General features: G+C 38.7%; 1 protein-coding gene across 1 annotated transcript; it reads left to right on the top strand.

Moving 5' to 3' along the window:
* The first annotated feature begins 66 nt into the window (after positions 1–66).
* On the top strand, positions 67–12,547 carry LOC110055876 (OTU domain-containing protein 5-A-like). Its single transcript, XM_020762298.2, has 9 exons — positions 67–503; positions 592–685; positions 2,867–2,931; positions 5,166–5,322; positions 6,818–6,966; positions 8,231–8,284; positions 8,877–9,011; positions 9,442–9,808; positions 10,539–12,547. Exons 1-9 carry the CDS (start codon positions 156–158, stop codon positions 10,664–10,666), a joined length of 1,497 nt encoding a protein of 498 aa, XP_020617957.1. The 5' UTR covers positions 67–155; the 3' UTR covers positions 10,667–12,547.
* Positions 12,548–13,507: the final 960 nt, after the last annotated feature.

Below are 13,507 nucleotides of genomic sequence, written 5' to 3'. Positions count from 1 at the left end.
TGGGTACCAGATTTTCATGCGCATTTCCTCCGCGCATATATCATTTGGTGACGTCACACCGCTGATCACAGAACTTTCTAATTCTAACAACACTGAAAGGGTTTTGGATTCTTGTGGTGTTTTCTTTGTTTTAGCCATTTTTTTATTGCTCTATCATGACTATTTTACCAAAGAAGAAACATTCGGAATCAAAGAAAACTGATACGACTTCAAACAGCGACAACAGAGCGCGAATACGTGGAAATTCGCCTTGGTCGTCGTCGACCAGCGTTACAGAAAGAAATCGCTCGAGCGAAGAGTACTCAGGTCTCAGCGAAGAACAGTACCTTGGAAATAGTTTTGAGAGCAGAGAGGCGGCCGATGTAGCTTCTAGTAGCTCTAAAAGGCGACACAGAAGCCCTCCTCATCGCCATAAATACCATGAACGGCACAACGAAGAGACAGGATACAACAGCTCCGATGAACACGATTGTACTCAAGAACAACCTCTGTCGTCTGAGGAGGTTCGTGCCGTCGTCATTTTTATCTCTCTGGGGGAAAAATACTCGTGTATTGACGCTGAGTCTTATGTTTTGTTTTCATTCCATAAAGGTGGAGAGACAGTTTGAGCAGGCTTTAAAGGAAAAGAAAGGTTTTGTAATCAAGAAAATGGCACAAGATGGTGCTTGTTTATTTCGGGCGGTCGGTACGTAATTATTTAAAAACTCTCCCTATATTAATCATCTCACGTCATGATACAAAGCTCCAACACTTTCCTCCACCCTTGGAGTTTTGTTGGTTTTTTTTTCTTTTTTCTCTTTTTTTTTTTTTCATTTTTTCAGAATTGTTTGTGTTAATACAATGGGGAAGAGGAGAAAATATCATCTTTCCTTCACGTACCTTTCTGCTTGTAAGCCATTGTACATGCAGCGTATAACAGCTTGTTCGCATATCTGATATAATAGTCCTGCATTTAAGCAAGTTTAAGAAGTTGTTTTGTCGACACGTTTGAGTACGAAGGGCATTTGTTTCGATTATATCAAGTTTCTTCAAACGGCAGAAAAATTGAAAGTAATTTAAAGCCTCCCTTGGCTCACCAAGAATCAGGAATTGTAGAAGACTGCATATCACATGTGCAAGGTACCTACTCGTGGCTAAATATAGTACCTGCTTGACTTTTCTATTTAGCCTTTTAGCCCTACAGTCAACTTAAAAATTATGTTTGCATTTTTCCCTACATTTAGCACTGCAGCTGAGAGAACCTGTTTAATATTTCCTTAGTCTTTGTTTCTTGTTTAAATGTATGAACTTGACGAGGATACCTTTGAAGACCAAATTGGTTCAAACAACCTTTTATTACTTTATTTACTAAAATATGAGGGCTAGATGAACAATCTTGTAAAGAAAAATGTTAAAAAATCAGGTTTTTAGTTGTGTGCAGTAAATATTGACAAAATGGCATATTACTGAAGAAGTTTTATTTCCTCCTCTCAAGTTTCAGTATGCTGTTAAATTCCAATTGCACCTATATTTTTGGGGTTATTGTTTTTTGCTTGAACAGTTTATTTGACGAGGCTGAATTTTGGAGAGGTGATTTCTAGTATGGCTTATTGTTGGCAGGGAATTTCTCTTATCAAAATTGGTTGAGTTTATGCTTGTTGTCTGAAAAAATTATCTAGGTGCACATACATTCATGTAGCAACACTGCGCAATAAAACTCTCTAAATATCTAACTGCTAGAAACAAACTTATTTGTACAGTCATCAAATGAACGGTGGCACAGGGTGCAACATTTCTTTAACACTGCCACTTGCCACTATGCCGGTTACAATGTTTAACATCTACCAGTCAGCTGCATGTGTCAGTAAATCCAACCTTGCTCCCAACATTTATATCCTTCAGGGTTTTCTAACTGAAATAAAATAGGAGGAAATTGTAAAGTAGGCAGAGCACTCCTTGCTTGTGATCAAGGCAGCCAGGTGTGAAAGAGTGCTGGAGTTGGTTACCTTTTCCTGCATGGGACCAGGGATGGGTTGCTGATCCTGAAAAAGTTTGAAAAGTTTGTGTTTAGATGCATGCTGGTGCATTTCAAGCACACACTAGTGATTTGTAGGAGGCAACTGCATAAAAGGCAGCATAGTCTGATTTTTTCACCTGTTCATGTATTTCCTCAGAAAGATCAGATCGTGATTTTGTGGGTGAAACAAAACTGAGCATTAATAAACAGTATTTACTTTGTGACAAAAAGTACCCAGTGCAAATGTTTAAAGTAGCCGGTGACTTACTTCAGGCACCGACTTATTTTGAAAACCCTGATCCTTTCTCCCTGGGTCCACTCCAAATGGAAGTAGCATCTGTATTCTCAATTCTGGACCAACTGTGGACCAACTTGTGGTAGTCGATTGATACCAGCAGTGCAAACATTTCTGTGAAAACAGCAAGCACTTTAATTTGTACAGACTTTTCCCAAGACAAGTTTCTTATCATTATTGTGTTTTTAGCAAGCAAAAGAAAATAACTGGAAATGTTGAACCCTGAACATTGTAATTGGCATAAAATACAAAATAAGTAGGGAACTTTATCTCAGATTAAAGGTGCATATTTTTTTAAGGGAGGGAGAGGGCTAGGTAATATTTTAGAAGGTCATTCAAGGCTCTTTCTTTCCAAGCCATGTAAGCTGCATTCGCAATGTATAAATGGTAGTTACTTAGTGTTTGGCAGTCGTTACAATGGAACTTTGGTTTTGAAATTCTTCCAAGCTGGTCAAAGTTGCCCTGCTCATTAGGGTTTTAAATTCTACCTTTTGGTAAATGATAAGTGACTTAAAGAAGGAAAACCTATTTGGTTTTCGACAGCTAAGGACACAATACTTACATTCTGTTTTCAGCTGATCAGGTATATGGTGATCAAGAGATGCATTCAGAAGTTAGAAGACACTGTATGGATTACATGGTACGTAGAGTACATTGATCATTGAGCCGACTTCCATGTCCTTTTGTTGTAGTTTGTTTTCAAGGTCAGACCTTATTTTATGTGTGGGGTCATTGAGTTATGTTCTTGGGAAAGATACCTTAAATAGACCCTACTTCTCTCTTACAACATCTACTCTTCTTAGATCTTGCCCTTTAGAGCTTTCTGTCAGTAGCACAACAATCAACTTGTGAAACCTCTGATTACAGGTACAGTTGAACCTCATTTCTCCAGACCTCGATTATCTGGATTTCTCGATTATCCGGAATTTTTCTCTAGTCCCAATTTTGTCATGAATAAAGGGTTGCTTTGGTACACCAACATGTCCTCTCTTTCATTGTTTTGGAAGTGAAAATGCCCAATAGCTGTTACCCCAAAGCCAAGGCAATTCAAAGTCATGTTTGTAAACAAAATAATTGTCCTAGTTTTGGCAATAAAAGCATGTCGTCTGGTGTACCAACGGAACAAACATGGTTGGTGTCGATTTACGCTGTCAGTGTAAAACACGCACTGCGGACTGCAGACTACGGACTACGGACTGGGTATAAAACACAGACTTATATAAAACGTAGACTCAGCATTACGGACTGGGCATAAAACGCCTGCAGACTCAGGTATAAAATGGGGACTGCAGACTAAATGCAGCCTCCCGACTGCAGTCCCTGTTTTTTACTGACCAGTCGTAACTAATATTACACAATACTTGTATAAACGAGAGCAAACCCTCTTGTATGCACGTGCTTTCCAGTCAATTCATTTGTTTTTGCCCCTGCTGAAGGGAGTTCAATTTTATGCCTACCTAACAGCTCAGGCACAAAATGCTGCCCCTAGAATTTTTTTTTAACATACCAAGCCTACCAAAACTCGAAGGTACTCTTTAATCTACAATTACTACTAGTTTTAAAACTATAGCATTGAAAAGTGCAGTCAAAAGCGAGGCTGTTTTGCTTTTAAAGAGCAAAAGCAGCGCTCACATGTGTCATAACTAATGAAAAACACTCAAATGAGTTTTGATTGGCTCAGAGTTGAGTGGTTCAAGATGTACAGTAGACCATATCGTTTTCCAAACGATTTGTAAAAGTGTTGTTTCACAATTAAATGTTGCTTTATTTAAACAGTTTTGTTCTTCATTAAGATTCATATTTTTGATTATCCGGACTAGTCGCAACGAGTGTGGATACTCGAGGTTTGACTGTATATGTATGTATGTAGGGAGTTGCTGGTCCAAATGGGTAGTGCATCAAGCAGTTTGAGTTCAAACAGGGGGCTTTCATTCTTGAGCAAGATACTTTGGTATCACTACGCAGGTCTCATTCCACCTACTAGGTGGAGGTACTGGCAATTTAATGAGTGAAGGAATGAAACTTTATTGCACACTCCCAAAAATGGGTTTTCAGTGAACAATACAAATACAGTAAAAATACAATAAACTAGAAAATACAATAAAAATACATACCTCTTACTAACCAAGTTCGAGGTCCGTACTGTAAGTTACGGATTGAGTCTTTTCCCCTTCGATTTAAGGCCCAAGCGCAAAGCACGCGGGTCATAAATTGAATGGGAAAAAACGAGGATCCATAACTTACAGTACGGACCAAGAAAACGAGGTTAGTAAGATATTTATCATATCTTTACTGTGTCCCTGACAGGTTCGGAAACTATTTGTATTCACATGGAATCGGAGATGCTTCAAATTTCTGACCTAGCTCGAAAGCAAAACGAGTCAGTTTGAAACTGTTTTTAAGCCGTTAGCACTCTTTATTACATAATTTAGAGTATAAGAAAGTTTTAAACTTTCACTTGCTATAAAAGCTAAGAGCACTTAGCGATAAATCACGTAACAGTTTAGCAACAAAACCAACTTTAGTTAGTGAGCCATACAGGAGAGTAGGCCGGCTAAATTGACCAATCACAGCGCACGTACTAACTGAGAGATATAATAAAATGAGTTAAAAACTGTGGGGGAGGGCACGTAACCTGAGATGGACAAGCATCCCATCCAGGGGGGAGGAGAAATACTCTTAAGATCATTAGCTAGTCTCAAATGCAGACTCTGCCCTCACCTTGTGTTATACATGGATACAGTCAAACCTCTCCACACTGGCCACCTTGGGGACAGAGGAAAGTGGCTGTTGTTGAGAGATGGCCATTATGGCGAGGTAGGGGTGCGGTTAGCGGAGTTTCGACTGTATATTATTTGTTTTTTTATTTTCTAGCTGAAGAATGCAGACTACTTCTCACAGTATGTTACTGAAGACTTTAACAGCTATATCAAGCGTAAGCGTGAAAATCACTGCCACGGAAACCACATTGAAATGCAGGCCATGTGTGAGATGTATAACAGGACAATTGAAGTCTATCAATATAGTACAGGTGGGTTTGAACTACTTAAAAATTACCATATTGTTAAGTTGCCCCAGGAACACATGCTATGATTCACATCTTCAGCGTTCTTTGAATTCGCAAAGAGAGATGAAGTTGCACCACTTCTTTGTCTTTGCCAATGTGATTATCAACAAAATGCAAGAAATTAGTAACAGGTTGAGATCACATTGTCAAACTGTGTAATTTCCAGAGCAAATTTTGAATTGCAAAACTTGAAACCAGGGGCAGAGCTTGGCAACTTGCATGAGAAAATTGAACTGAATAATTATTTACAAGTTTTCAGGCAAATTTCTAATCATTATTGAAATATTGCAAAATTGCAGGCGAAAGAGCATCCTCTTTCACTGTACTTGAGTTAGCATAACACAACATAACATAACATAACATAACTGTTTATTCACAATTCAAATTCAAATGAAATTAAATGAAAGGTGAAAAGGAGACAGAAGAGGTTATCCCTTTCGAGTTTGTCTCCTAAAATAATCAAAAACACAAATTCACGTCTGAATAAAATTCACAATGAAAGTTCAAGAATTTCCTAAAACATTAGTTAGCAACATACTCAGTCTCTGGAGAACCTGTTTTGCTGCATTGGAAGGCTAGTGAAACAATAACGTGTAGCTAGTGTTTAGGGGGGAAAGGCTGAGAACAAAGTGTCAGCTTCAAAAACCTGCTACTGTGGTAAATTTCTCTTTGTCAGCTTAACCCTTTACCCCCTAAGAGTGCAAATTGGCACACAAGGTCATAACTTTGTGAGTATTTGATAGATTTCTATGAATTTTTGCCATGAAAATTGTCTTGTGAAGATCTGCTCATTGAAGTCATAAAATTTTGACTCCCTCCCATCCAAGACATGGTTGACCACCCCCAGAAGTTTTTAGTTCCTTTTTCGGGATGCAAATGGAATGCAAGACTTGTTTCATATCAAGCTATGCACTACACGTAAGAGCTGCTAAATAAGCTATAGTTTAGGGGTGTACCTAATATAGTAGAAGATTGATACATTTTTGAAGTCGTTCATTTTCCCATTTTAAAGCAATTTCTCTCAAAATGTCTACCTCCTTCATAGCTGCTGATGCCAATTCTTAAATAAGCTGATTAGTGGCTTTCAAATGGCATATTGTACACAGGCAGAGTGTCTTTATTTGCCGATTTGGGAAAAACTGCCGTTCGCCTTAGGGGGTAAAGGGTTAAGTTGATAGATAATTCATGATAACTGAATCAGTCAGGATGAAAGAGCTTGCATCTTCCAAGACTCGTTAGCTTTGTCGGTAGTCCCTCCTTTCAGATGCTTCTCTCTGCCAGGATTTCATGCAGCCCTTTTTCCTTGTGATTTATTTACGGTCTTGCTCAAAGGACTAAGCGAAAGAGGGACAACTGGTAGTCGAGCATCTTCCAAGGCAGTTATATTTAGCTGGATGTATATTATACATGTAGCACTAATGTCATTCATGTCATTCATGTCATTCCCTTCTCTGTGCAGAACCCATCAACATCTTTCATAGTTCCTACAAGACTGATTATGAACCAATCCGCCTAAGTTACCATAACTCTGTGCACTACAATGCAGTCCTTAATCCAAACAAGCCTTCTGTTGGTGTGGGACTAGGACTTTCTGGGTACAAACCATGGGTGAGTGAACAGTAAGAGTACTTATTAGATCTCTCAGTTACTACGTGCACTGTTATTGGTCAATTTAGCGGGCCATATTCTACCGTATGGCCCACTACAATTAAAAGCTATTTTTGTTGTGAAAATGTTTGGTGATTTATCACCAAGTTCTCTGAACTTTTATAGTAAGTAAAGGTTTAGAACTTTCTTTTACCTGAAATTGTGTATTAAAATGCGCTAATGACTTAACAACAATTTCAAATTGACTCATTTTGCTTTTGACTTGCGTCAGAAATTTGAAGCCATTCCACATGAATAGAAATCGTTCCCAAATTCGTCAGACACACAGTAGAGATATAATATATATCTTACTATCCTCGTCCTCTTGGTCTGTACTGTAAGTTACGGCTCCTCATTTTTTTCCCATTCAATTTATCGCCCACGAGCTTTGCTCTTGGGCCATAAATCAATGGGGGAAAATCTTGGCCCGCAACTTACAATATGGACCTCACACCCGGTTAGTAAGAAGTTACAGGTGTCAAATTATACAGTCTAATTATTGTGATCTGTGATAGTCTAAACCTTAAGCATTCTTCTTTCCTTGTGCAGTCTTAGGTGATATTAGCTGAGATAAGTGATTGTCTTGTACATAATTATAATGGTCATTAAGATACTACTGTAGTTTAATATTGTGGGAAAATGCTTCTTCCCCCCCTCCCCCCCTCTTTTTTTTGCTCCTTAACATTCAATGAAAATAATACTATTTTTTGTGGTGGAGGGAGTTGTATGAACAAGATGCTAGTATTTGGTGAAAAGAAATTTTGGAAGTGTCTTAAGTGACATTTCTGTCCAAGCTTGTAGAGAGGCAAAAATTTTAAGTGGAAATTTCTTACAAGTCTATCAGTAGATCTAACCATGTATATCATCTGATGTATAGCTTTGCACTCGGCTCTAATGACTGATTAGTTTACATGTGTATCCTTATGCCCTTCCCCAAACAATACAAAATGACCGTGGATTTATTTCAAGAAAGTGAAACAGGACATATAGATTAAACTGTGTGATCAAATGTAATATGGAATTATTGGTCAAGTGAACAATATTGAATCAGTGCTCTAGTGTGAGTAAACACAGGCTTTTGTGACCCAAATGGGAAATGCCCATGCTTGTAACGCAGGGCAAGAAGAAGTTATTTGCAGGGGAAAGTGTATCAAAGCGTCCAATGATTGACTAATTGATAAGGTAGCTTATTTTAAAATTTAATCTTTCATCTTGTTTTTCTCAGGGGACCCTGGTTAATGATGCTTTTAAACAGTCAGAGGATTGGCACATAGAGCAGGTAATTATTTGTCATGTTGTTTGCAAATTGATTATGAGCTTCCATGTAAAAATTACCTCAAAAGATGGAGAGAATGATAAGCAACAAGGCCCCTGTTTTTCAAAGGAATAGATAACACTATCCACTCTGTAAATTAAAATCCAATAGATAAATAAATATAGTCGGTGAAGACCCAGTTCTGGCCAGGATGCATTGTGTTTTGCACAACAATGACAAAACAATAGAAACCTGACTATCATGTAAACCAAACCAGCAACAGATGCACAAAAAGCATAATGGTCAATACTAGGTCTTGAACTGTTATTATTATCCACTGCATGGTGATCAGTTTACCCACTCTGTGGATGGCAGTATTCATCTTTTGAATGACTGGGCCCTAGATGGGCCATAATTTTGCACAAAGCATTAATCACCCTGTACATGCAATTATAAGTAGAAATTTATTTACATTTAGCTACAAGTAGTTTTATAATGTATCCACATCGTCTTTACTAAAAGTAGACCAAATGTGTAGGCTTTGAGCAAAATATTTTTACAATCCAAGTGTTGAATGTATCTGACTTGTCTCTTGTCATATTATATTGCTATGTAGCAAATGTTGGCAGATAAACTTCGTTGTACTGATTGGGAAGCAACAAATGAGGCTATGGAGGAAGCAGTAGCACGAGAATCATATTTGGAATGGCTCAGGGACAGGGAGAAACGTGCTAGGGGAACCAGAACCTTGGTAATACTCTCCTCTGATTTCTTTTCAGATTTTAACCTAAGTACACCATGTCTGCTCTACTTGTTTATCATGTGCATACTTAGGGCTCGAAAAAATTCCTGTCCAGCCATCCGAAACAAGAAGATTCTCCTTTTGGGCAAGTACCTTTTCATTCTCACTTGCCTGATTGATGTGCAAGGGATCAGGCAAGTCGTCTGCCGACTAAATTAGTCAAAGAGCAATTAACCAAGACTTGCCCAGGGCAAGCAATATTTGAGAGATAGAGATACTTGTCCTAAGGGCAAGAATTCAAGTTGTTTTTCGAGCCCTGTATACTAAATTTTGTTTTCACAAGGTTGTAATTCTATGAGAAAATTGAGAAAAGCAGTTGTGGAGTAACAAGGAAAATTGGTTAATTTCATAACCTTATTGTGCCTATTTTGTGTTGCAGCCTCGCTCCAGTCCAACTGCAACCAGTAGCACATCAACATGCACTGAGTCCAAGCGTCCTACATCTCCCCACCACAGGGAGCGTGATCGTGATGCAGCAGAGAGTGCCCCTCCTAGCAAGTCCCCTCGTCATTCACCCAGTTCCCCTCGGCACGAGACATTTGCAAGCACCTCTTCGTCTGAAACTAAAGCGTGCCCAGCTGCAAGTAATGCAACAACCACTTGTACAGTTAGTAGCATGAAAACAACTTACTATGATTCCAAACCAGGATGTTCAACCGAGTCATCCAACCCACCCTCTCCCCCTGGGGCAACTGGTGGTGCTGAAGGGCCAAACTACCTCGACTATTTGCCTCCGACTGGATATGGTAAGAATGATGGCAGGATATAGCTTGGGAGGGACAGTAGTAATTCACTGCTCTTAATTTTTACATCTCACACACAACTAGGAGCCATGCAGCCAGATCTTTATTGCAAAAAAAAATAAAATAGGTCAAGAAAGCAACCAACAGGAAAAGATGCTCCAAGGATCACATGTTGCAAAGAACTCTACCTGTTAACAAAAATGGCCCAGAAGAGCTTCACAAGAACAAAAAGAGAACTAAATGGCTTCGAGAAGCAAACAAAAATTATCAAGTCATAAGGGTGGGTAGGTGGGAGGTTCATTATAAGGGTGGGTAGGTGGGAGGTTTGTTATAAGGGTGGGTAGGCAGGTGGTTAGTTATAAGGGTCAGTTGGTGGGAGGTGATATGACCCTCTGCACACCAGCAGTCAGATTCCCAGATGTGTGTGAGAAAAAGGTTTTCCGCTTCTTTCATTCTTCAGTCAGCAGAAAACAACGTCTATTGAAAGTTCTGTTGTTTATTACAGATAAGGGGCATGTATTGGAAAATGTCAGAGCTCTGTTTAAATCTAAAGTTGTGATATCGAAAATTTGCTGTAAAAATCAATATTGGAATATTGCATCTCGAAGGATAATGCTTTTTAAAAAAAGAGGGGCAATGACCTTGCATGAGCTAGACCATAGAGTAGCCATAGGAACACTTGTCGAACTCATTTACTTTGACAACACCATTTTATTTGTTTTTGTGATTGCAGGTTTTTCAGAGTGGGAGGATGAAAGCATTCTGGCTGCAGTTTTGGCAGAATCCCAAAAGGAATACTTGGAGAATCTCAAGAAAGGTGCTGCTAAAGATAAATCCAGTGATGAAGACTCCAAATCATAGCATTTTTACAAAAGTTGTTCTCATTTATCACCAATATATGAACTATGTTTAGACGTGTTATGCAATTTTAGAGCAATATAATTGTATGTAAATTGGTTTTTGGTTTGGAAAGGGTAAATAGGATTTTCAATATGGTTAATGAATTTTCCAATTCAAGTGTAATGCTTGTTTTACAATGATAAATATGGTTGTTCAATTTGCTTAATTTGGAAGGAACTTTGTGAGATCCATAGTAATTTTTTACCTTATGTGGTATAGCCCAAAATAAATAGTTCTTCGGTATTAGTATTTGTTATATCTGCATGCTGAAATGGACTTGTTCAAAACACCTTTTGCTTGTTGTTTAGTCAGTAAAATTACCATTTCATTGTTCACCGAGGCGTTTCATTACTCCGTTTCCAATGGGATTATACAACTGCTTGCTATATGCAATATTATGTTTGGGAAAGTTGTTACTTTAGACACTAGACTTTAAACGCAGCAGTTGGTATTCCGTGCGTACTCAGTCAATACTACAATTACAGTCAAGAGAAGAAAATTCTATGTTGGTTGGTCGACCCCTGTCAGGAAAATGCCCAATGCTTGCAGTCAGTATGGTCAGAGAATTCCAAAAGCAATTGTAGTGCGTGATAGATCATATGGTGAGAAGATGGGCTGGGTGAAGTAGAGTGTATGTTTTGTTAGCTGTTGTTGTTAGATTGAATGATAAGAATAGGCCATATTTGTACCCTCGGTATTGAACTGGAACTAGCATGAAATGGAGGCTCAACTATGAGCAATATCATTAAAAAGAGATTAATGTCATTTGCATTGGAAAGACTCCTCGCATTAGCCTCAGTTGTCAGCTAGTTCCTGTCTTATTCCGAGAATACGAATATGGTCTATTGGAAACCATGTGAGTGCTTCTTTATGGATTGGCTTTTTTGTCACCGACTATGCAATCTTGTACATAGAGTCTACAGGCCTCTTGGTCAGCAGTTGGTTGCCAAGTAGCCAATCACTGACCTAGGAGCCTTTCGGCTCTGTGTTCAAGATTACTGATTGTTTCACAAAGAATGAAACCGACCAAGATGAGAGCTAACGGATACAAATTAAAATATAGATGTTCAAAATTAAAAACTGATTTTAAAAAAGTCGAAATTGATGGGGCATGTGACCAGGAAGTAAATTATATGAATTCTGGTAGTAATGGCGTCATAGTGCAAGCGGCTTTGAAAGATTTTACAAAAGCCCGGGAGTAGAAGCAAATTACCGTCAAAAACCTCATAGGCCGGCAGTACGTCCAGATAGTTCTTTTGTTTTCGGGTTTTGTGAAATCACTCTAGCATTCCAATCTGGGGCCCGTTTCTCGAAAGCCCCGGAAACTTTTCCGGTCCGTAAAGCCATTTTTAGTTCATGTGCATCTAAAAACGGAGAAGTGTGTACGCCTGAGATTTCTTGTATGAAGAGAACCTCTGTTCATCTTAAGAATATGTGAATAAAACAGCTCTGCAATCATAAGGTTTGAGATTTTACTATGGCTTTCCGGGTGCGAAAACTTTTCGGGACCGAGAGAAACGGGCTCCGGCTTTTTTCATTGTCACACTTCAGATCACGTAATGTTACTTTGGAAAATCTTTGTCTCTTTCAAGGTATCATTCTGTCATTTGCACGAATTCATAATTTTTTACATGATCCTAATCAAAGTTGAATGAACCCCTGGAAATCAGTTCACTTTCTTTACTCACGTTACTTGATCTGAACGTCGTGATAAATACACTGTTAAATGCGCTTTTGTAAATAGTTTGTGTTATGTAGAGGTGTATATACATGTAACGAATATTCCTCCAAAAGTGCAAGAACGTTAAGCTTCGAAAATAAAACAAAGAATAGAAAAGTCAAGCAGTTTCGTATTCATTGATGCGTGGTAGACGTGGTCTGCTTACGCCAATTTCGCTACCTGTCGAGTTCACTACAGGTTCGATACCCACAGGCCGAAGTTTGCGACCTCGGCTAACCGAGGTTGGCTCGGCAGGGGATCCTGGGGGATGAAAGAACGAGGAATAATATATATATACGTTAAGGCCTGGCTCTATATATTTAATGGCTCGTTAGGCTCGGCAGTGGATGAAAGAATGAGGAATAATCTAAAAGTGCGTGAAGTCTTAGGTCTATATATTTTTGTTTCGCGAAGTTTTAGATTTATCGATACAGTGGAACCTCGATTTAACGAAGTCGCTGGGGACCGGCCAAATTTGTTCGTTAAATCGAGGGTTCGTTATATCGAAAACCTCGATATAACGAATTTGAGGGGAAACGACCAAAATGTTCTTTATAACGAGGTCATAGTTAATGATTGATTTGTAACACAGGTGACTTCTGTCACGCATTTCAATGCAGTTTTCGTCACCCAGAAGTGCCGCGTTCTGAGATGCAATTGATTAAGCATGGTGGCTTTCAATATCAATTATTTTTGAGTTATTTTTTTGTAAAAAAAATACCTCTTAGTCGGCGCGTCGGGTATGTTATGGACGGGTCAATGGGTGAGTGAGTGAGTGAGTGAGTGAGTGAGTAAGTGAGTGAGTGAGAGATGTATGTATGTCACACCAATCAGATTGGATCTACTATAAACAGCCAATCAAATTTCTTGTTGTAAAGGTAAATGGTATGTGAGAAGATTTGATCCCGATAGAGTTCAGAACGGCCATATTTATTCTTCTATAAAAGAGGAGGAAGTATTCATATATTGGGTTTACTTCGACATTTTCTGTGGGTTAGGCTGAGGATTTTAGTTAAATGAACGAGATGAGCCTTGAGGTTTGAAACAGTTCGTGAGTTAGTAGTATGCAAATGCAACGAGAT

This window comes from Orbicella faveolata, unplaced genomic scaffold (genome assembly GCF_042242905.1).
Source record: "Orbicella faveolata isolate gen_17 unplaced genomic scaffold, um_ofav_v1 contig_48, whole genome shotgun sequence".
In the NCBI taxonomy this organism is placed as follows: domain Eukaryota; kingdom Metazoa; phylum Cnidaria; class Anthozoa; order Scleractinia; family Merulinidae; genus Orbicella; species Orbicella faveolata.
The sequence above is the reverse complement of the archived record's forward strand: the minus strand, read 5'-3'. Positions and strand labels throughout refer to the sequence as shown.